Source organism: Glarea lozoyensis, assembly GCF_000409485.1.
Source record: "Glarea lozoyensis ATCC 20868 chromosome Unknown GLAREA17, whole genome shotgun sequence".
NCBI lineage: Eukaryota > Fungi > Ascomycota > Leotiomycetes > Helotiales > Helotiaceae > Glarea > Glarea lozoyensis.
The window spans coordinates 638202-660594 of record NW_007360991.1 but is presented as its reverse complement, the minus strand read 5'-3'; the positions used below and the strand labels follow the sequence as shown (position 1 = coordinate 660594).

The window sequence follows — 22393 nt, the reverse complement described above, 5'->3', positions numbered from 1 at the left end:
CTCTCGACGCTCTAAGCCCATGTTATAGCCTTTCCATTACATTTTTGTTGTCATGATCGTAGCTAATCACAAACCATGCCTGATCTCAGTGAGATCACCTACTCACAATCCGCGACAGTTGCTGCATTTCGTGATTACTATCAGTTTCTTACGAAGCTATACCTTAAGGAGTCCGACGTGGTCGAGCCACCGGAAGGGGGCTGGCCCCTCATAACTGCAGAGAGGTTGGCGGGACTGAAAAAGGATGATGAAGTAATTGAACTTTTTCGACGTATTCCCTACGTTCGCGGCGCTCACGATGACAACCCGGAAGTTGCACCATGGACGAAGATGTGGGACTGGGAATCTGCATGTCGCACTCTCGCCGCCGGGAAGCATCTAGACACGGTGCGAGGCTTCAAGCTTTTGACTGAAGGAGAGTACGAGGACGCCGTTCCTTCTTCTGTTGTGGGAATTACGCATACTGGACCATTTGCGGAATGCTTTCTTCTTGATACTGAGCAAGGAACGATTTCATGGCCCACCTGGCCCGAGTGTAATCAATTGATCAAGAGCCCTGATATTGAGGTGGTGATGGACGATGCATACGAGTACTGTGAAAACGAACAGGAGGCAGAATGGCGGGATCCCGCCTGTTGGGCTATTGCAGACTTTTTTAAGGTCCTCAAGGATCAATTCAGAAAGCTGGCTTTTATTCCCATTAGCATGGAAAAGGTTCTGGGTACTTACAGCGGAGTCCTGTTACGTGACGGGAAGCTACGGAATGTGTTACAAGATATATATCGAGAGCACGGATGGCCTGATTTGGATCAATATCGGAAGGAGGAGTGCTTAGAAGCTGTGCGGAAGGCTGTAGTTGAAAAGTTTCCGGAGCATACACATTTGCTGTGACCTTGAAGCTGAGGATGGAAGCAATAAGAGCATAAGCTGAAAGATTATGACTGATTTAATCGTTATGCCTCGGAGTGTCAAGCATGAGAAATTTTCAGTTGTCCGACTCTGTCCCGTTTGGCAATAGCATAAAAGAGTACAAAACAAAATCTATTCTGCTTGGAATGCTTGCGGTATTTCACAGAACTTTGTTTTTTCACCTCAGCCTAGTACGTGCCTAGCTAAGTATGCATACAATGTACACCCGTTTGACCAGCTAGCTAGCTTCAAAGCACATTGTGTTTTGAAGAAGATGGGAAACTATACAGCCTGCTGATGAATTATGTGAAACCATACACCAAATATTCAGTGGGTGTGAAAACTCACTGTTTGACATGCCAGTCACATTCTTGAAGATTTGATTCTTTGTAGAATTCGGAGAAAGGAGACCCGAGGTATTCCATTCCCTGAATAATGGATCTTGGTCTTTGTCTTGCTAAGCGAGGGAAAAGTACATACTGTAACTCAAGTCAACGTAATTATCTTCAATTTCTATACACTGTGCGATACTTGGATCGTGAGCTTTTGGTTGCTACTAAAGTCCTGCGGGTCTTTTTTCATCGAGATTGCGCTTTTCTATTCGTAATTCTTGAACTTGCCGATGGTCATCGGCAGTTGTTCCATGTCCAATATCTGGGTTTGCCATCAACATTGAGCTAACCAAATTATAACAGTAGTCACCGTAGAAGTTAAGCGTAGGAGAATCAGTACAGACATATTCTCTTTGGTAAGTTACCCCGCTTCAGAGTCAACTGCGTCTGGCAAAGACTTTGAAACTTACTGGACAAAGGGCTGGGTAGCCTGGCCTATGCAGCCTGGTCTAACATAATGATTTCCCAGTTGCTAACAGAGTTCCTGCAAGAAGAGCTGTCTTTGAGAGGACACCGTTTTACCGTCATAGTTGTTTAAGAACAATAGGTTCTTGGAGGTTTTCGTATATCAATGCAAACATTTGTGTTACGTAAATTTTGACAACAGCAAGCAGCACAAAGTCTGGGTTTATAATTATTGTATAGGCAGGTAAAATTCTACTAGTATTTGAGCTTCTATTTAGGCTTTGCTAATTTTGCTTAACCTTAACGAAATGGACGCGCTGTTAACAAGGAGGGAAGAAATTTGGGCGGTGGGGTGTCAGGAATCCGGTATCAAACTAGACGCCAAAGAATCGGCACAAAACTCGATATAAAAAATGTGAGGAGAAAAGTTTCATGATGAGATGGATTTGTTGAATAGATAAGTGATGGTACTTCTCAAATTTGTTCACCTGGTGTTAAAACAAATCTTCTTGTCGCAAAAGTATCCGGAGATCAGAGTGTGTGAGCTACAAACCTTCGAATGATCTCCCAAAATCGAAAAAGTAAGCCCACTTGTCCACATCCAGCCTTTGAGATTTTTCTAAAAGAGCATCTCGGCACGATTCCTACTCGGTGAGGCATACAATGATTTACCTAAGCCAAGCGGTTGGAAGATACTTCACTCCATGCAAAAAGCTGCAGAATCCAAATACTGACCAGTAAAACCTAGGGTTACACTCGTTTGTTCCAAAAACAACCTTCGTCTCCGAGGCTCCTTGCGACGCAAGTGTCGTGCAGAACCAATCAAAATCCCACGGACACAACATAAGCGAGAAATAGGACCACCAAATTTATGCCTTCTTCGAGTGGAGAGTCAACGATCTGAAACTCTAAAGAGATTTACGACTGCCGAATCTTTTTTTTAAAAGAGCTCATCCTGAGGACAGACAGGCCAATTCATGAACTCAGAAACGAAGTCTCCATGGCTGTTTCCAGGTTTGCAGCCAATTTTGAGTTCGAGTACCGATCGTCAGTTTCGCCGCATTTAAAATTTGACAGCTACCACAACCCCTAAATACTGTACCAGTCAAACAACTTCTGCCTAGAACACGAAGGCTCAGTCTGCCTCATTTCAGTTTTCAACTAAAAATACAAGCCTTCGCCCGCGGCTTAGCGCGTACGGCGGGGGCCGCATCGCCGCATTTGGTCATATCCCTTCCTGATAGGGGGCCAAGACATCTCTGCGGCGGCAAGGAGGTGATTCCATGATTGATTGAAAGGGGACTGATCCTGTTGGTAGGCATTGTTTGTTCCCACTGAATAGGCACCAAGCAAGTATTTCGACCTCTGCAAGGAGTATGTGCACGTACTCTTTTTCAGCAGAAGACCGTGCTCAGCAATATATCAGAGTCCTGGGCTTTACCAATATGGTAGTTCGCGAAAAGAAACCTCTGAATAGTAAATTCACGAACTGAATTTATCCAATAACGCAGATTTATGAGCAGGATATCTTATAAGAAGCCGGCGCAATCTATTTGAAAGCTGAAATTTACACCCAAGATCGAGATGACATTCCAGATGAAGTCACATCTGCTTCTACATGAACTTCGTCCCCAGTCCATTCATGATCCTAAAACGCATGTGCCCACGAATATAACTCGCTAAACGACTCAAGGCTTTCCTCATTTAGCCACGGTTACAGAGTCGTATCCTCTACGAGCAGCGAACTGGCCCTATCAAAACCTTAGGTTGGCATCGTGGCGAGGACGTTGGATCCACACGTGTTGGTATTGTTGGAGTTTCAGTTGCTACCTGAATTGTTTGCAAAAACTGAAATTATGGGTGAACGACTTTTCGATCCTCATTCGATTGCATTTTCGCTTTGGAGTGTTGAATATGTCCAGTACACTCGGTAATTATGTTGAGCTTCAGGACGCTTCGAACTCGAGTAGGACTAGCACAGACATTGAAGACGACGTGGTAGTCTTTGATGAGATCTTTACAACTCATCCGCCAACAGTATGCAAAGTTTCAGTCATCAGAGAACTGTAAGTCACTTTAATTCAGTCCAAGGTCGCACATAAGTCCTTCGGTGACTTACCATCAATAGATCATGGATATTCGCATCAGCCACTGCCATACTTGGGACCAAAGAGCTCATGTGCAGACATAATTATCGTAAGCATGAAAGAGTCGTCCATACCAAGAAAAATATTGATTGACATACCTAGATTTTCGTACGAGTGTTCCCTCCTTGCGTTTTGTGATAAGTTTCTGACATAGTGTAGCTGCAACGATAGCGCTGACAAGCTTTGTGCTTGGTCTGATTGTTTACTTAATCGTGTTTTCAACAACTTCGAGTTCTTCAATGATATACTGCACTACTTCACTTGGATACGGGGTCAAGAACACACACTGGTTACATCAATTACCGAACGGGGAATGGCGAAGAATGTTCGGAGTGTCGTTCATTGCCGCAGCGTCAATACCTATGCTCTTCCAGGGAATCCTTCACATGCCAAGCTTACCTGCAATTGTTATGTTATTTGTAAGTTTCACCGGAGCTATGTTGTTTACGGACTTCAAATTTGCTAAGATTCGGGCTAACTTGTAAAGCCATTGATTACTGCGACCGAGTCGATAATCCACTTTGCTGTCTGTAGTCTCCTTCCATCAAAACAAACTCGCCAAAAATCACCTTGGTGGTCACTCATCGCCATGTCTGCTTTGAGCGTCCACCTGTACAACGAATACAGACTTATGGTACCGGGCCTGGTCTGGAGTATTACTGCTCTGATTTCTATGGGAACTGCGCGAGCTTTAATTTCGATCGAACTCGACCGTAGCTCCAACACCGAGACAAGACGCCAGAAATTCCACGGCTTCATTATGATGACCATTGTGCTGGGAATCGTGATCAGCACTGTCATAGCTTTCAATTTCGAAAAATCACCGGGAATAAATCTGAGTTACCAAACAATCAGTTTGATGCTGTTAAACTCAGCATCACATATCGCCACTGCAGTCACCGGTGTGTCTTTGTTGGCATACTCTCCCAGATTATCCATTGCAGTTGAACATGTGGAGTCTGCATCGAGTCGCGAAGTGTTGGTTTCATTTTGTTCCAGCATACTTCTGCTAATCGGTATAACTTACTCTCAGCCGCCAACAGTAGTCTCGAATGCTCAATTTCTTTCATATATGCTTGCGACATTCTGCGTTCTGCAGACGGTGCAGGATACTGAAGATGATGAAACAAAGCAGTCGGCTGAGGAATTTACGTCGCAAAATCGCATATTTGGAAAGAAACTCAATGTTGCTTCGGGCAAGTTTACACTCCTTGCATTTGCTGGCACGGGTCTGGTCGTATACTTTCTCAAATCAGTTTCCATCCCAACATTATTGCCAAACAACGTTACCGTACTCAATCCCATCAATAGCACGTCATCAACCTTCGATATCGTTGTCAGCGCGTATACGGAAGACCCCGAGTCGATAAAACAGATGCTCGATTCAATCAAGAGAACAGCGTACGTCAGTAATGTGCAGACGAATATCATTCTCTACACCAAAAATCAAGAAGCAAATCTGACTGAACTGAAAGAGTCTACGGGGGCCGATACTGTTATACTATTGGATAATGCTGGGAGGGAAGGAGGAACATATCTCTACCATATTGTCAAGAACTGGGATGTTCTCGCCGAGAAAACTATGTTCATCCAAGCCCACGCTCACAACATGCGAGAATTGCTCCCCAGAATTAACGACTACCTAGTCGAAGAAACTGGCATGTTGAGTCTGGGATTCTCTGGTGTAACATGCAACTGTCTCAGCTGCGAAGATCGATGGGGTTGGAAAGATGACGATAAAGTTATTCCCTCTTTGTATCAGGAGATTTACAACCAGACGTGCGGTCCGGATACGTCTATACTACTCTCTTACAAAGGTCAATTTATCGCAAGTGCCAGTCGGATTCGTAGAATTAAGACATCGATATATGAGAAGTTGTTGCTTGCAATCACAACGAAAGAAGGTTGGAATCCTGACGGCAATACGACAACCTTCGAGAATAAAGTGGATGCTCCGCGTTTTGGGTTCACTATGGAGAGAATATGGAGCCTGATTATGCAGTGTGCGACGGACCCGCGAGTTGCTGTTCGATGCCCAACTTTGTTGAGTGGGATGAGTATTGGTGGTGATGTTAGGGATTGCCAGTGTCTGGACACTTGAACAGCTGTCGAATCGGAAGATTATCAGGCCTGGTATGACATCTGTCTGCTTCTCCAATACATCGCCAGACGGGCACCTCTCGATTAGATTGATCATGGTAGAAACATTTCACCAATTCACTAAACATGTTCAGATTCTATCAGAACGGATACCGAAACGGATACCGGAACACCTTCCTCCCAGACCATATGTCTGGTGGCATATCTGAGAAGTTCGGCTCAACCTATGAATCAGATAAGGATACAATTTAGAAGCACGCCATATCACGAGATGTCGTTCGTGAATGATACAGAAAGACAAGCAAAGCCAGAACGACGATTGAGCTGTTCTTGGAAAACGGAAGGCATTGTAGAATCGAGAAGATTGATTTTGGTGTTTAGAGACTTGTGTCCGAGAAGTTCACTTTTGGAGCAAGAATATCCTGAATTATAATTTAGAACGTTATATTCGTGGTTTAGAGAATACCTAGATAGATCTCATCGATGATGTAAGATAGCTAAAAGAAATTAGAAACCGGAAAGCAGAAGTTGTTTTTCATAACAAACCCTGATTGAAGTCATCACACAACAAAACAATGACGCCCTCCTACTCATAAAAGGTGAGGCCAGTGAATCTTAGCGTGATCCGGATCTATCATTACCGGTGGAATGGTTCATATTATTAATCACCACCATACCGTCCTGTCCTGACATTCACTTTTGAATTTTTCCAACCTCATCCCAATAATCTTCCGTCTACAAAACTTGCGCTCGCAATGTCCTCAATTTGAGCCTCATCCGCAATGATTGTATAGCGCAGCTTCAAATGTATACCTAAAGTCACGATCTACCATGTCGAGTATAGCGACAACGAGAAGCGCCATTGTCATCGGTGTGGTCTGTCCTATTATAGGCGGCATACTGGTGACTGCGCGGTTCTGGGTGCGGTGGCGTCGCAAGATCAAGTGGAGTATTGACGATTGGTTATGTTTGGCTGCTTGGGTAAGTTGGAATTTATATCCTCAGGATATCCGGACTAGCTGACATTCGTAGGTTTGTACGACTGGGTGTTGTGCTTCTCTGTTGACTGGTCAGTTGTTTCATTTCTCTTGATCAAGTTAACAGCTTTACAGGCAAAGCTGACGGGTTGCTGAAGGTGTATACATAAACGCATTCACCAACGAGCCTGATGGTGTCACCAAATGGGTAATGGAGAAAGAAAACATTCTCGCACGGGTATGTATCTTGGAAATTCCCCGTTACACTCTCGAAACGTTCTTCAAATACTAACATGGAGGTTCATTTAGTGTGCAGGTGCACTCGTCTTATTTTGGACAACGGCAAACTTCCTCATCAAAATGACAATGTTGTTCTTCTACCGCCAGATCTTCATTTGTAACGTGTCCAGGCGTTCCAACAGCTTTTTGATGGGCTTATGTATAGCGTGGTTCGTGTTTTCGATAACTACTTGGCTGTTCGGCTGTGGTCGCCATATCAGAGAGAATTTCCAGGGAGGTTGGAGGGTATGTCCTATTTGGGGGCTTCAACTTCAATTGGGTGTTTATGCTGTCGACACTTTCACTGATTTTGGTATCCTCGTGCTGCCGATTCCCTTTGTAATACACCCGATACTGCACGCGATGGAATGAGGTACTGATCAGTGGCAATGTAGGTTTGGAGACTGAAGATGGATTTGCATAAGAGGTTGGGAGTCATTGTCGTATTTCTGCTTGGCGGATTGTGAGAACTCAACCCCTTCACCCCGTGGCCGCTGACTTACACTGATTCTTCAAGTACTTTTGTTGCCGGTCTGATCAACAGCATGATTCAAGCCATCTATCTCATCAATCCTTTGATGTTAGTGCTTCTTGGAGAAGATCATCGCACCTATGACGGTAAGGATACTTCCTGTAATCCTTCTCATTGCGGTGTCAGAGCTAACAGGTTCCAGGTCCAACCATGCTGTTTTGGAACTGGCTAGCGCTCGAGGTCGGTATAGGTTCAATCGCATGTAATCTTCCATCGCTCTCATTTCGAGTGGCATACATTTTGCCTCGAGCAATAAATCAGGGATGGGTCGCAGCTCGGACGAGGATTCACAATGCCCTAACAACTCAGGGTCGGGAGGAACGGCAGAATTTCGCAACCATGAGAAACGCACAAATCAAAGAGGATCATTCGATAGAGTTGACTGAACCACCGAAGATACACCTTTCAGCCTATCGAAGTGCGGTAAGCCATTGCTCAATGGTTTGAGAACAGTCTACCGTCGAGCAACCTCACAGTGTGGGAAGCGATACAAACAAGTTACTGAGAGAAAACGCAAAGTTGCAAGGATGAAAAGGAAACGTTACCAAGAGATTGAGGATGTCCCCGGATTTCAGCAACTCGGTTAGGGTCAGCTTGACAGCAGTTGAATATTAGTTCAAGCTGCATCGATATTTGAGGTGTGTAAGGGAATCGAACGGGTTGCGATCAGGTGCGATCCGTCCAAATTAGTTCTAACTGTTGATGAGAATAAACTTGCAGGAATCGAGTATTATGAGATACTCCTATAAGGACTTACCATTGCTAATTCCAATGTCACATCTCAAACAATATTCTTTCCTGCCTTCCTGCTCCTTGTCATCGCTGATAAACAATTCCACAACCTCAAACAATCTTCTTCCCCTCTACTTTCTTACTCCCAACCATCGCCGCCAACCTCCACAACCCCCCAATCCTCCTCATATACCTGCCAAACAACCATCCTCCCAGTCCCAAGTTCCACGCCCATTTAATAGCATGTGCCATATTACCCCTCCAAACCCACTGTTTCGGCTCCGTCTTCAATGCCTCCCGCACTAACCCTCTAGCATACATCCCCGTATCCATCGCATTGCTCTGGCTATGCTTCACTCTCGCATTAAATTCCCTCTCTACAGGTCTATACAAACTGTCATCAGGTAATAGTCTTTCCGTCCGAGCGATATTACTTTGAACGCCGCCTGTGACTACGACCATGACGCGCACGCCGAATGGTTCGAGTTCGAGACGAAGTGTATCGGAATAGGCGTGCAGAGCAGCTTTCGAGGCGTTGTAGATTGAGGAGTAGATATATGGGATAATGCCCGCGACAGAACCGATATTTAGAATTAAGGATGGCGAAGCACGAATTAGAAGAGGCGTAAACTGCTGATTCATAAGAACCACCGCAAAGAAGTTCGTTTCGAAAGTTGCGCGAGCCTCAGAGAGAGGAACGTCGAGAGCAGGCAGCGTCATATTTCGTCCACTATATCATATTAGCACCTCCAATTGCCCACTTCGTCTTACTAACGCATTATTAACCAAAACATCCAACCCCCTCTCCCCCACCAACCCCTCCACCTCCCTCGCAGCAGCCTTAACACTCTCCTCATCACAAACATCCAGATCCACAGTCTCGATCCCCAATTCCTCTAAATCAGCAATCGCCTTGCGGGTTCGCGCAGAAGCAATCACGCGACATCCCTTGGCCTGGAACTCGCGCGCGAGAGCATTGCCTATTCCTGGACTGGTACATCTGTGATACCCTTGTCGTCAGCTTACTGAACTGGGATGGTTAAAATCAGGCGCGATGAGGCCATAGGACTCACCCTGTAATAAATACAGTTTTTCTGCCATCTCGATTTAGGGTACTCATTGTGACCTTATATTCAATGGATGACCTTAGAAGTCGTGTCGATGATAGAGCAGACGTCGTCTCGTTCGTCGACGTCGGATGGTGGGGTCGCGAGTTGTGCCGAGGTCCCTCTCTCGAACCCCGATCGACCGGGCCAGCCGGGTCTCGGGCCGGGCCGTATTTAGTGAGAAATCTGCGCAGGGGAACCTTGGAAAGATTACTGGACCAACCGACAACACGTCCTTTCCCATAACGAGCAAGCTTCGAATGACTATCTCAGACGACAACCTCTGACACTTGTCTTATACATTTGAATCCTAGATAGAGGTTCCGCGTAGATCAACGCATTGGGTACCACCTATCCGGTTCATCCGCTGCCATCATAATATCACGAGGAGCAACATTCCCTCGCCAGTCCACAAGGAATCAAGTCTACTTCTTCATTGGATTATTGCATGTTACTCTATCTCAACAACATCAACTCTGTGTTCCTACTTAACAAGGCAGCATGGCAAAAATCTGTACATTTTAACTACCAGACCAGTATTTGGTATTTGACATAGTAAACAAATGAATAACCCCACAAAAACAACTTTCATTGTGTGTATTCCTCCAAAATGAGAGATCTCAAGCAAAGTCTCTAAGAAAAGCTAGTCTTTGAATGGCCCTTCAGCATGTTTTAGTGAATCATGGCTTCTTCGGCATCCTTTTCTGCCTCTAACTTTGCAATCCACGCGGCGATCATGTCTTCCAAAGTTGGTTTGTCATCAGGTGACGGACCATACGATGGCGATTGATACGGGTCAGGATTATAGCTTGGAGGGAAAGAGTAAGTCGGGGGCGGCGACGACGATATGGATGTGGAGGTTGTGAGAGAGGGAGATGAGGTTTCACCACCTGAAATATTAGATACCGATGTCGATCCTTCATAAGAACTGGTAGAATCATGGACGCCTGCCGAACTTTCTACCGGCGCCGAGCCTGTCATGGTGACGAACGTCGATGGGATTAAGACGCTTTTTGCAGTTGTCTTAGATATTGGACCAGCGGAGCTAATGGTTTGGACTACGGATGTTAGCGGAATGATCCTAATCAATCTTTATTTGCATACTTAATCTTGAGGTAGAACCACCGGGATTCTCGGTGCAAGTAGTGTCAGAAGGGAAAGACTGTGTACCAAAGGTTTGATCAGATGAACTTGTTTGTATGACCTCAGTTTGAGATGTGGAAAACGTAACACTTGGAGCAACGGTTGGTGTCGTGGTAAATGAGCCTTGAAGCTCCCTAGAAGTGGTTACGCCACTAACACCAGAGATCAAAGTTGAGAAATTGCTTGCACCCTGTGAAGCACTTGTCGATCTTGACAATGGCCCAAAAGAATTAGATGGGTCTAGATTGGAGGAAGTAGTGCAAATGTTGGAGCATGGAGGTGTCGAAACAGATTGCGGATATATAGAGGCCGAAAAAGTTCTTTCGCTCGAGGAAGGCTTCTGCTCCGTAGTTGAAGGGTCCGGATCAGAAGCCGACGTTGTTGAGATTCCACTGTTACCGGACACCGATGTGCTCAGATTTGGATCGCTAGTAGGAGATGATGTGCTGTTACCCAGGTACAGAGTCATTGATACGCCCGACGATGAAAGCCCCCCTGTACTAAGAGTACCAAGAGTGTTTTCTATACTCGTGCCTGTTGCGAAGCTCTCTGATGTGATGTTTCCTGTTGCGAAGGTTGTTGAGATCGACCCAGTATTCGGAGCAGAAAAGTCCGTTGTTGGCGAGCCAATTTCAATTGAAAAAGTCAGCGACGTAATGACCGTAGTGTTGACCAGAAGGTATGTAGCTGAAGATGTCAAAGACCCGTCTGCTAAACTGATCCCGGTAGAAAATCCTGTCGTGGGATCATAAGGAGTACCAGTACCGCCATATACAGCAGACGAGTTACATGGATACGGGACTCGAGTGACCGATGTACCACTATTTCCCCCAACAGTTGTATCAACAGGACTTGGGTAAGTGGCAGTCTCGCTAGGCTGTGCAGAATAGGGCGTGTTCGAAAACGGAGAGTATATTACTGATGTAGTGGTAGACTGCACTTTTGCTGAGTTGACATCCTGCACTGAAGATAAATCTGGATCTCTTGACATCGGAGATCCAAGCGGTGTGGTATCTGAGACTGGGTATGATCTGGATGGTGATGGATATACTATTGTTGAAAAGCCAATACTACCGGGAGCAGGGTGTGACAGAACTGTTCCAAATGAAAAGGAGACCAAGTCAATTGATGGGTTAAATATGGCGTATGATGTCGGTGAATCTTTGCTGGACCCCGTTGCGCTGCCAGACTCGCTGAAAGAAATAAAAATCTCTGAGCCGGTTGAAATGGCACTTGCTGATAGTTCTATATCACTGTCAAACGTAGATGATGGTGTATCAAATGTAGATAAAAGTGTGTTTGCTGGCACTGTAATGGTGGAGGTACGAGTGACAGTCGATCGAGCTCGTTGGGACAATGTCGTGAGATTCCCAAGAGCAGTGGGCCCAGTGATTACCGAAGAGTTGAACATTGGATACGGGACAGTACTTGATATCGAAATATGTTTTGATGTGAAGATAGATGAGCTTACTGTGACATCAGTGGTTGCGGCAGTCGTTGGCGCCGAAGTAGGAATTACTGTGAACGTAGTCTCAGAGACGTCTAGCAATGATGTAAGGACCACTGTGGGAAAGGTCTCTAGGTCTGAGTAGGATGTGCTTGTACTTATTGTTCTGCTCGATGGGTCTGTTATTGTTCCGTCATTGCTGAAAACCGACGTTGGAAACCCTGAACCAGTTTCTACACATGAGCATGCTGATGACACCTTCGTTGGATTGTTACCACAAACAGATACAAAAGTTGGGAATTCGGTTGTTGCGGTATTTTGGGTTGCTGTATATGAAGCGCAAAATTGCTGGCCGAAAATAGAAGCGCGGTTCAGTTGTCGGAAGCAATTATCACGGTTACAATTCGTTTGTAGTGAAACTAGCGTAGTAGGGTTGGTAGCTGCTGACGCTACCAAAGTAGACAATAGCTTGCCTGAAGATATGGAATCACTCGCAAAGCTAATAGCGATTGTTGGCGGATCTTGAAATGCAGTAAGTGAGAACACTGTCGATGCCTCTGGGAAGCTTCTTACAGATGATGCCAAAGGGTCATTTGGATCTGACGTTGTTGTGAATGAGGGAAGCGAAAAAGAGTCCTTCGCCGTGGGAACACTTCCAAGACTACGGGAAGTAATTGCTGCGAAAAGTCCGGAGGTTACAGAAGATTCGGCAGAAGTACTAGTGACAGAGACTCCAACATTATTCCCAACAGAGGAAGCGCTGACAGTAAAAACATTACCGTATGCAGGCATTGATGGATCGTAGTATTCGGTAAACCCTGCATTAATGCTACTGGTAGTATGTGTTGATGATGAGATATCGAGTGCTGTCACCAGAGAAGCCAACGGGGACAATAAAGTAGGCACTGCCGTATTGCTACTCAAAACTTTGACGGAGATTGTTGGGTCTAAGGTATCAGACGAGGTAGTCAATAGACTGCTGTCGCTGCCGAAAGACTTGGTTGACGGCTGTGGATAGTAAGATGATGTTGCTGGCGTAGCTTCTATCGTGGAAGGGCTCTCGCTACCGTCTGTAGACGAAGCTGACCCAGTGTTATATGAGGAAGTTGGGTCCGTCAATCCAGTTATTAGCACAGAAGAATGCAGGGATGTGTACAGTGAGGCAGTGGCTGCAGTAGACGCTGTGACCTTGGAACCGCTCAAGGTAAGGAGAGGTCGAAAAGAGTTATCCGAAGGAGAGAGCTCCAAAATTGTCAATTTTGACGCTTTGTTTCTTGGTCAGAACGTTATCATCTTCGTGCCGTGGGTAAGCTCACCATCAGGATCAGAAGAGGATGTTGCTCTTCCAGCTGCGCTTGAGACAGGAGTGATTTCATTTTTAGAGATGGTAGGTTGGGGTCCATAGCCACCATAACTGTAGTGGCCATATACTGGAACAACCTGGGCACCATAAGCGTCATACTGATGGGGGTCATATTCCCCAAGCACTCCGTCGGCTGGAGGTGTAAGCCAACCAGGGAGAGCTTGAGTCCCTGGTGCTAATGCTAGAATTATGGTAGCTAAGATGAATATGAAATCCATGGCTACAGCTTTCGTTGTATTGCTTTGAATCGTCAGCTCAAACCCCTTGTATCAGAATTTTGACACCTGCTGAAGAGATATTTGCTCAGGGCCCGCTTACGATGATTGAGTCGAGATTGAAACCGGTCAGAGTGTGAGCAACGAGAGTGAAAACCAGCAGTCACAAAGTGCAAAATAAATGACAATAAGCAACTAAGAACTCGACAATGCTGAAAGAAAAATGGACGCCCAGCTAGTCGGATGAGACGTGTGAGACGTGTCGAGCCACCTTCAAGGAATTGAACGAATGTGTTGAACGAAATTAAAAGAGCGTGGATATCTAGCAGATGTAGGCAGACAAAGATCGTCAATCAGCGTAAATGAGTGAAAGCTGAAAAGGTTGAGAGAGTGAAGAGTTGGAAATACGACGAAGTCTCTGATCCACTTTGGGCGCGGAAGAGCCTTGCCGGGCCCCCCTGCCGCAGACTGCCAGAAACTTAAGAATGGAAGGAGCGACTTTCAACGAGACATTATGTAAACAAAACAGTAAGACCTCCACGAGGACGACATCTTCATATGACGAAGCATTAAGAAGCCGCAACGAACCCTTGTATCCGCAAAGAACAACACATTTCGACTCTGCAAAATTTCTCCATCTTTCAACACAATCTCGAAATCCAGTTCACGTCGGGAAGCTGAGTGAAAATACCATATCAGATGTGTGTTTCATGTTTGGTATATCATCTGGTTCGTTGCAGACGTATCACAGTCGTATCAGTGTGACATGTCAAATGTCTTTCGAGCAGCACTTGCACGAAATGGAAATAACTCGCCAATGAGTGCCGATGGTGATCTCAAGTGTTCGCAACACGAGCGTATCATATCATGCACGACGAATGTCAACTTTATCGAGAATCGTACTCAAATTTCAGTGACGAAATGACTTGTGATCGTCCTGGTGGTCCAGAATATTTTGAATTTCCTTCGAGACGTAGGCTACCCGCATCGTTTACTCCCCGTCGTGAGAGTTGCACTACCATGTTCGAATCTACATATGTATAGGGATGGTTGTCCCTGTATCGAGACGATTCGAGGAGAGCGTGAGTAAAAGGTGCCGTGGGAACCGTCGATGTTCGAGATCAAATCGGTCTTGGGATGGAACTCGAGGATCTCAAAATGGTGCCATCTTTCACTAAGTGCGCTGTTTGCCTTTCCTTCTGGATATGCGTGGCACTGCTTTTGCCCAGGATATCTTTTGAAAATCATGCTGGCCGCTCAATTCCAAAACCTTTCCTCTCGTCAGTCTAAGAACACTCCATTCCCGAACGCTCATGGTAGTCCATACGAGTTCCGCAAAGTTTTGTCTTCCACAAACCATCAAATCGCGGAGTGGGATTTCTGGGCCTCGTGGGGACGTGTCTTCACAGTAACAGCCGTTTGGGTTTGTCCACCACATCTCGAGTTCCTGTTTCGGCATTGGCGGGCATAGGGCACTGGACCGCAGAAGAGCTGTTAATCGAGAGAGACCCGGGTAATACTTAGAGAATAAAGCCCCTCGTTCGGCCAGCCTAGGCTTACCGCGCAGTTAACCTCCCTCCCTCGGAGCCTCGCAGTCTCAAATCATCTCCACGGGTGATGAACACCTGTGCCGTATTTAATACTACACACAGCAGTATGATAATGCTATGAGCCTGCAATGCAACCGGAGCCCACACGATGATGCTAAGGTCGCATTCCTTGGGAATGAAGACTCTTGGTGAAAAGTTGTTGCCGCTACCTACTTACGTGCGGTCAATCAATTCATGAATTCTCGACGGGAGTGGTTTGTCTACTGACTTAGAGAAAAGTATGATATATTCGATGTCTGCCTAATAATTCTGACTTTTCTATTTCCATCACGAAAGCCTTGCCAACGCCACCAAGCTCCTCGCTAGAATCATATCCTCAAAAACGAAATGCGCTATTACAGAAAGCTGCTATCGCACACAACAATTATGGAACTTGCGGTTTCTCTTGCAATCGGTAGGTTCCACGAAGTCCTCGAAGCGAAATGCGGGTAACCTGTTGACGAAACCCTCCCTTGCACAAACTCTGATCCTCATTTCGGTAAGCAACATTCGTGTACTTAAGTTGTCTTTTTGAGTTCCTCTCCTGGGCTACCTTGAACCTCGGTCATGGTAGTATCCCTGGCCTCAATATCTGCTGCCCACAGTGCGGCACCGACTGAAAGTAGTTAGTAAAGTGGGATAATGAGCACGGTGTTAAACACATACCAGTGTTCGTAAATGAGAAGAGAATAGAAGCGAATGGGACAAGCTCAAGTAAGGTTGCCACGGTTCCGAATCTATAAATTGTCAGTGAGTCTAAGAATCAAACCACATGCAAAGCAGGATTAAATTGGAAGCTTTCTCCAGTCATGTTATTTGGTGAAAGTCGTGGCAAGTCACTTAATCATAAGATCAAAGCCTGACTTTGAGATCAAACCAGACACAAAAGCGTTATTTGTCTACTAGACTCCTGACGTCGCATGTGTCGTATTGTTATACAAGCCAAGAAAATGTGCTTTTGAGGTCATAGTATAGAGTGACTTACGCAGTATACGGAGCGGTATGCTCCTTCAGCCACTGCTCTCGTTGGGAATTGTTCCACTTCTTCAATTGAAAGTACTACACAAAGTCAGAGTCTACTTCTTCCGCGCACCACAATTCATAACTTACACGAGAGTGAACAGAATCTCCTCTGGATCTACCTTGTAGCAAAACGAAAATTACAGTCCCAACAACTGGAATGAAGTTGAGTGGTAGATACATGACGTATCTGATGAGAGCTTTTGGAGTGAACTTCTCGAAAGGAGACTTCAAAATTTTGCCCATTTTCGCCATAGGATCATTGAAGTTTCCAGATTTAATCTGACGACCCTCGGATACTACACCGGTCTGGTTTCGAGCAACCAACACACCGTCAAATGTATCAACCAATGCGTCTTGGAGCAAAAAGTTTCGCGAAATAATGTTGATGAGTGTAGAGCTTTCGCTCAGCGTGAGAAGGATCGTCGTGAATGCCGCGAGCGGTCCATTGACGAATACCAAGACGGCCAGTTGGGGGAGGTATGCGAAAACGAACATGAAGGCGATCACGCCGGCTGATAACGACAGCGTTGGGACGAGCTTTGACAGGAGTGGTTTCCATAATGAGCGGTGGGACAGGAAGTAAAATATGCCCTACAGTGTTTCGTCAGTTTATGCTTTCCCCTCTCTCCTCTTGGAAAGCAGTCAAAAAGCTTACTTTAATAGGGTACAAATAAGCCCCCGACTTTGCTGCGGATTCTGCGAGACTGCGGGCTTTGTTGAAATCCTCGGAACTAGTATTCTGTTAGCTGTTCAAACTCTCGTCGCGTCGCGGGGTAAATACTTACGCAACTTCTTTGGCTTTCGCCTTTGCGTTTTCTACTGTTCCTGCCATTCTTACTGTGTTGCTAAATTCTGCTTTCCTGTGTGTTGTTTCTAAGAATTGAGAATTTGCAGAGGAATAGCAATTGCAAAGGAATAGGGGTTAGTTATCTCATCTCTCGAGGCCTTGGTTATTGACTGGCGCGCTGGCTGGTAGGAAATGACGATGGGTGCATTCTTTGCCAATGTGGATGACGTAGCTGCCTCTCCTCGGCAACGGATGATCCCGCTCCGAGACATCGGGCCGGTTTGGCGCCGTCCATCCCGCTGTTTGCCGAGGCACTTCTTCTTTCCACATCTCTTCTTTTACCTTCATCTCGAATATCAGAATATGCTGTAGCATAATAAGAGCATGCAATTCGACAGTTTTGTCATTGGTCGATAGGTGACAAAATGTATTTGTTGGGATTTTGGATAGTTTTAAAGTTCTTGTTCCTCCAACCTAGCAGTTTTCAAGCTGCAAGGTAGGAAACTTCAGAAGAGGTGTCAATTGACAGCTTTAAACAATGAGTTCCCTCCTCGGTTGCTTAGGACAATGCCTCGAACAAACATTATAGGCAAAGAACACTCTGTTTATTTCAGTGCACACAGATTGATGCTCTTGCCAACTTACTCCTGTCCCTTTAATCAGTTGGTCAAATGTTTCGAAAAGGGCTCATCTTTTGTAGTAAATTCTGCTGTCATATCTAAGTTTTGTGCTATCGGGATAGGTTTTGAAAAGTTGTACACATGTAGCCAGATGCCTTGGGCGATCAGCAAATCCCATAGCTAGGTACGTTCTCCTTGATAATTGATGGAAGGTTCCTGAGAAAGAGTCTTCGCGAGTTTGGTATCTTCAAATTGGCTGTATACTCAACTTGACGTAAATTTATGATCCACTGTCGCAACTTTGAATAGACTTTAGACTTTGAACTTTGAACCACGATATGAGGGAATTAGAGTTTTGCTCGTAATAAGGACTCGTACGAGGGGACTGTAGCGACTGTATAGCTCTGCATTTATCACGCTAAATAATGTTTGTAAGCCGGTAACGGGTATCTTAACTTCCAGATATCCATTTGAGAAATTTCTCGGACCAAAATCCCTAAGTACCCAGTGACTTCGTCCGAACAAATATTGGCAACCACTTTTCGGCGATAACAGCTCTGTCTCGGTGTCTTCTCCTCAATACAACGGACAAAACTTATGGATTGCAGATCATTATGTACGGATCATGACGCAAATTCAAAAATGAGAATTGTTTCTTAAGATGTTGTTGTCGTCTTGATTCTTAATTCATCCAGGTAACGCTTGTCGCTCATTGGTTTACGGACTGCGGACACCTTTGTGGTGGGGAAAAGAAAGTTTCCGAGCCCCATACCTAGAAATTTGTCAGCTTCTCTATTCCCAATCCAAGATTCTCAAAGCTTGATTCCGAATCGCATTGGTCCATCCGACAAGGAGGATATTTCCGCATTGAAATCATCGGAGGCTAGTAGATTTCTGGGTTGGAATTGATTTGATAGTATACCGATGTCTAGAACACGGAACTATATATGAGGTGGCATTCCCTGAGGAAACCAGAATCATTATCATTACTATCATCATCAACTACATAAACAACCAAAGCGTCACAATCAAAGCATCAACATTAATCTCGCAACCTGACATTAAATCATATATACCCGACCGCAATAACATCTTTCTCACATCCACTACCTCATTACAAAATGGCTGCGCAACAAAAGAAAATCCTCATAACGGGTGCGACTGGAAAGCAAGGAAGAGCTGTCATCGAAGCACTTGAATCCGCCAATGGAACGCCATTCCAAATTCTCGCCATGACAAGAAATGCCAACTCCGCAAACGCAAAAGTTTTGGCAGCGAAACCAAATGTCACAGTTGTCACTGGAGACTCCACCACTCCAATTGCCATATTCAAAGAACACAAACCTATCTATGGGGTTTTCAGCGTCACGGTTCTAAGCAAGGTTCCAGAGGACGAACAAGCGAAACCGTTAATTGATGCGGCTATTGAAAATGGTGTTGAGCATTTCGTTTTCACATCTGTAGAGCGTGGAGGTGATGTGAAAAGTGACAGCAATCCAACAGAAATTCCCCATTTCAAAGTCAAGCATGTGATTGAAGAATACTTGAAGAAGCAGATCGCCGCAAAGAATTCTAATATGAAGTGGACTATACTTAGACCAGTCGCCTTCATGGACAATCTCACACCGGATTTCATGGGCAAAGGTTTCGCATCCATGTGGGCGGGTATCGGGCAAAAGCCACTTCAACTCATCGCAACCTCAGACATTGGGCTTTTCGCTGCGAGGGCTTTCAATGATCCTGCCAAATATCAGGGACGTTCCATCTCACTCGCCGGAGATGAGTTGAATCTTAAGGATGGCAAAAAGGTCTTCAAGGAAACGATGGGATATGATATGCCTGAAACCTTTGGGTTTGTGGGAAGCGGCATTAAGCTTGCGTCGAAGGAGATGGGATCGATGTTTTCGTGGTTCAAGAGCGATGGATTCGGTGTCGATATTCAGAAGCTTAAGCAGGAGGAGCCCAAGTTGCAGAATTTCAGTACTTGGTTGAAGAACGAGAGTGGGTTCAAGCCACAATGATTAAGGGAGTTGTATATGTATAAAAATCATCCATAATCACAGTACTTCCTGTTGTTTCAATTAAAAATAGTGTAATCATGATATATGTAATATTTCCAAACCGTTACTCACTTTAGAATTATAGAAGTCGTTCAATTCGCTTCGAGGGCTGCAAGCGCTTAGAAAGTTGCTCATACTTTTGCAAGTCGTGCCTATAATTTCTCTCTAGAATTTATAGTAATGATAACAAATAAGGATAAGTTACTACCTATCATTAGTTGTCCATCATAAAACTGTTGCTGTGACGGTACTCGTGGATTTTAGCTTTGCTGAGTCATGCACGCTCCACTTGGCGGGAAACTTGACTAGTTTTTGACAATCATCAACAACCTCACTTCTTTCTCCCGCGTCAAAACTACTCGTCGGGCGCGACTCCTCTCTCAAAATCGGTAGGTTGTATGTCTCCAGAGTTCAAATAATGGAGTAGCTACTAATGTTTTGCTGTAGGGGGTGTCAGGTTCCTTGCGTTCAGTTTTCTTCGATTAATTCAAGTTATACCTTCTATCTACTCCAGATGGTCATCGAGCCCTCGGCTCTGCAATCAACGACGTCGTCGATCGGGCATTGAAAGCTTTTCCATAATCTCCAGGAGCACTTGGCGCCACGCGGTATACTCTCGAAGGAAAGAAGGTCGCGCAATGGACAGGGACGTGATGTCTGACCGTTTACATGGCAGGTAACTACATACGTGAGGAAGTTTGATCGCGAGGACGCAAACTCGGGGTACCAGACTTTCTAGTAAAACAAGTCGACGTCAAGTCGAAGCGATGCTCCGCTCTGGCTCTTGGTCTCGAGGCCAATCGATTTAAACGCTTAGGTTGATAACACACTTGCCAGGTTTGTGCCTCCAATGTGCGGCGTACGGATCGTCTGCGCCAAGTACAAATACATTTCTTCGCCGAAAATATCAGAAAAATCAAGCCGTACAGGACGCTCGCCCTCGGTAAGTTTGTTGATCAGCGCTCCCTAATCAGCGTAAAGGGCAGCATGATTTGGTATCTCTCGTCCACGTTCGCGCTGAGCCGTAGCCACAAGGGAGACAAGTGCTGAAATGTTACAAACACGATGCTTTGATACTGCTCCGCCGCTCGATTGGGCCATTAAACGAGCAAACAGTGCCCTTCAATTTTGGGTAGAGCGAAGTCAGCTATCGAAGGCGCTGATGTTTCGTTCCTGTCAGCATCCAGGGATCTTGACCAAATTGTCCACGTGATCCTCGTCTGCCTCCATATATCACTTACGTTGCTAAGTGGTGTCGGAGCGCAACTTTCCTCGAATTTGTCTCGAATCTTTATTTACTAGTGTTGCACAAGAGGTTGTCTCTTCCGTCACAGACACTGACACGTTGCATGGCTCTAAAATCTTCGAGGTCGTGTCGACTACTTAAGTTTCACACTGGTACTTCCAGGGATATTAGGAGAGCGCGTTGTTGTTCTGGGATTCGTAGTCATCTCTTTGCAACTTAGAGATAGGGTTCAATCACCTGGTCTGCTTACGTTCCCTGTCTCCTAGTACTGTTAATTCTCTGGTCTCAGACTGAGTTTTGCATCGCCATTGACCGCCTTCGAGGAGACCTCCGCCCTCGCAGTGAGCTCATGGTCTGACTGTGTTAGTATGGATGTGGAACTGGATAGAAAACGCCCGAGGATGAACCAAGACATGCATTTCCGTATCCCATAATTGGCTCTTACGAGAACGACTCTGCAGCGGAAAGCTTCTTTAAGGCTGCAGGATAGGCAAGCTATTTTCGCCGCTCCGACTTGACAATCCTTGTTCGTCACAAACATCAGCCGGCACACCTCAGGGCTTATCAGCCGCAATCGATTCCCTCGTTTCGTTGTACCTTCCGGACTTATTACCATAGCGGTCGGGGAGATGGCTTCGAGCGGGAGTTTACTGTTACGAGGGTGATGACAGTCGTACAAGGTCACCGTTCTGATTATTTCTGGGTACCGATTATTATCATGTGTCGCTGTTGGCAAACATGAGGTTACGCGGTCCCTGCATTTGTGGTACATCTGCTGGACGCTGTGAATATGCCAGAAAATGTTATGCTCAATTCACATTATTCATGGCCATCTTCATGCTCCGACGACGTTTAGGCAATCTTCCTGTGACGAATCTTCATTTCTCTTTACATACGCGATCTCATCAATACTGGACATGCGGGTTCGGACATTTTGCCACTCAATCCACAGCATTCAAAGACCAATCGTTCATGGGGCCATCGCACAGATGGCACACCACCAACTCAGATACAGCTTTAGCAGCTTATATCATTCGTCATGAATTTCAAGACGTTCATCGATTCTATGTAAGGATTCCATCTTTGACCAAATTATGACGGGTCGAGTTGTTCACTCCTCATGCAGTCATACAAGAATGGACCAATTAAATTGCAAGTGGATTATCGTACAAACTAGCCACATAGCAATGTACAATACAATTCGGAGAATAACAACATGTTGTGTTTGAAAATAGCACTTTAGCTGGTATAACGATCCAAATATTGTTCAATACCGGCACAACTTTGTTACGTGCTTGGCTAAATACCATGCCGAGTACCT

At 45.3% G+C, this 22393-nt stretch overlaps 8 protein-coding genes across 8 annotated transcripts; 4 read left to right on the top strand and 4 right to left on the bottom strand.

The window, feature by feature from the left end:
- Positions 1-75: 75 nt before the first annotated feature.
- GLAREA_12043 (uncharacterized protein) lies at positions 76-891 on the top strand (the record flags this gene model as incomplete). The annotated part of the gene is made up of 1 exon (XM_008082825.1): positions 76-891. The coding sequence occupies one exon, from the start codon at positions 76-78 to the stop codon at positions 889-891; it is 816 nt and encodes a 271-aa protein (XP_008081016.1).
- Positions 892-3620: 2729 nt separating this feature from the next.
- On the top strand, positions 3621-5954 carry GLAREA_12042 (uncharacterized protein; the record flags this gene model as incomplete). Its single annotated transcript, XM_008082824.1, has 5 exons — positions 3621-3772; positions 3835-3902; positions 3956-3961; positions 4013-4272; positions 4341-5954. 5 exons carry the CDS (start codon positions 3621-3623, stop codon positions 5952-5954), a joined length of 2100 nt encoding a protein of 699 aa, XP_008081015.1.
- Positions 5955-6784: 830 nt separating this feature from the next.
- On the top strand, positions 6785-8328 carry GLAREA_12041 (uncharacterized protein; the record flags this gene model as incomplete). The annotated part of the gene is made up of 8 exons (XM_008082823.1): positions 6785-6934; positions 6986-7022; positions 7089-7168; positions 7240-7455; positions 7605-7672; positions 7727-7827; positions 7884-8164; positions 8227-8328. 8 exons carry the CDS (start codon positions 6785-6787, stop codon positions 8326-8328), a joined length of 1035 nt encoding a protein of 344 aa, XP_008081014.1.
- Positions 8329-8584: 256 nt separating this feature from the next.
- On the bottom strand, positions 8585-9593 carry GLAREA_12040 (NAD(P)-binding Rossmann-fold containing protein; the record flags this gene model as incomplete). Its single annotated transcript, XM_008082822.1, has 3 exons — positions 8585-9203; positions 9249-9473; positions 9547-9593. 3 exons carry the CDS (start codon positions 9591-9593, stop codon positions 8585-8587), a joined length of 891 nt encoding a protein of 296 aa, XP_008081013.1.
- A 658-nt stretch (positions 9594-10251) lies between these two features.
- GLAREA_12039 (uncharacterized protein) lies at positions 10252-13750 on the bottom strand (the record flags this gene model as incomplete). The annotated part of the gene is made up of 3 exons (XM_008082821.1): positions 10252-10637; positions 10684-13434; positions 13486-13750. 3 exons carry the CDS (start codon positions 13748-13750, stop codon positions 10252-10254), a joined length of 3402 nt encoding a protein of 1133 aa, XP_008081012.1.
- A 1171-nt stretch (positions 13751-14921) lies between these two features.
- On the bottom strand, positions 14922-15206 carry GLAREA_12038 (uncharacterized protein; the record flags this gene model as incomplete). Its single annotated transcript, XM_008082820.1, has 1 exon — positions 14922-15206. The coding sequence occupies one exon, from the start codon at positions 15204-15206 to the stop codon at positions 14922-14924; it is 285 nt and encodes a 94-aa protein (XP_008081011.1).
- Positions 15207-15854: 648 nt separating this feature from the next.
- GLAREA_12037 (uncharacterized protein) lies at positions 15855-17191 on the bottom strand (the record flags this gene model as incomplete). The annotated part of the gene is made up of 6 exons (XM_008082819.1): positions 15855-15952; positions 16003-16073; positions 16322-16395; positions 16447-16950; positions 17015-17090; positions 17145-17191. The coding sequence occupies 6 exons, from the start codon at positions 17189-17191 to the stop codon at positions 15855-15857; spliced, it is 870 nt and encodes a 289-aa protein (XP_008081010.1).
- A 1696-nt stretch (positions 17192-18887) lies between these two features.
- On the top strand, positions 18888-19787 carry GLAREA_12036 (NAD(P)-binding Rossmann-fold containing protein; the record flags this gene model as incomplete). Its single annotated transcript, XM_008082818.1, has 1 exon — positions 18888-19787. The coding sequence occupies one exon, from the start codon at positions 18888-18890 to the stop codon at positions 19785-19787; it is 900 nt and encodes a 299-aa protein (XP_008081009.1).
- Positions 19788-22393: the final 2606 nt, after the last annotated feature.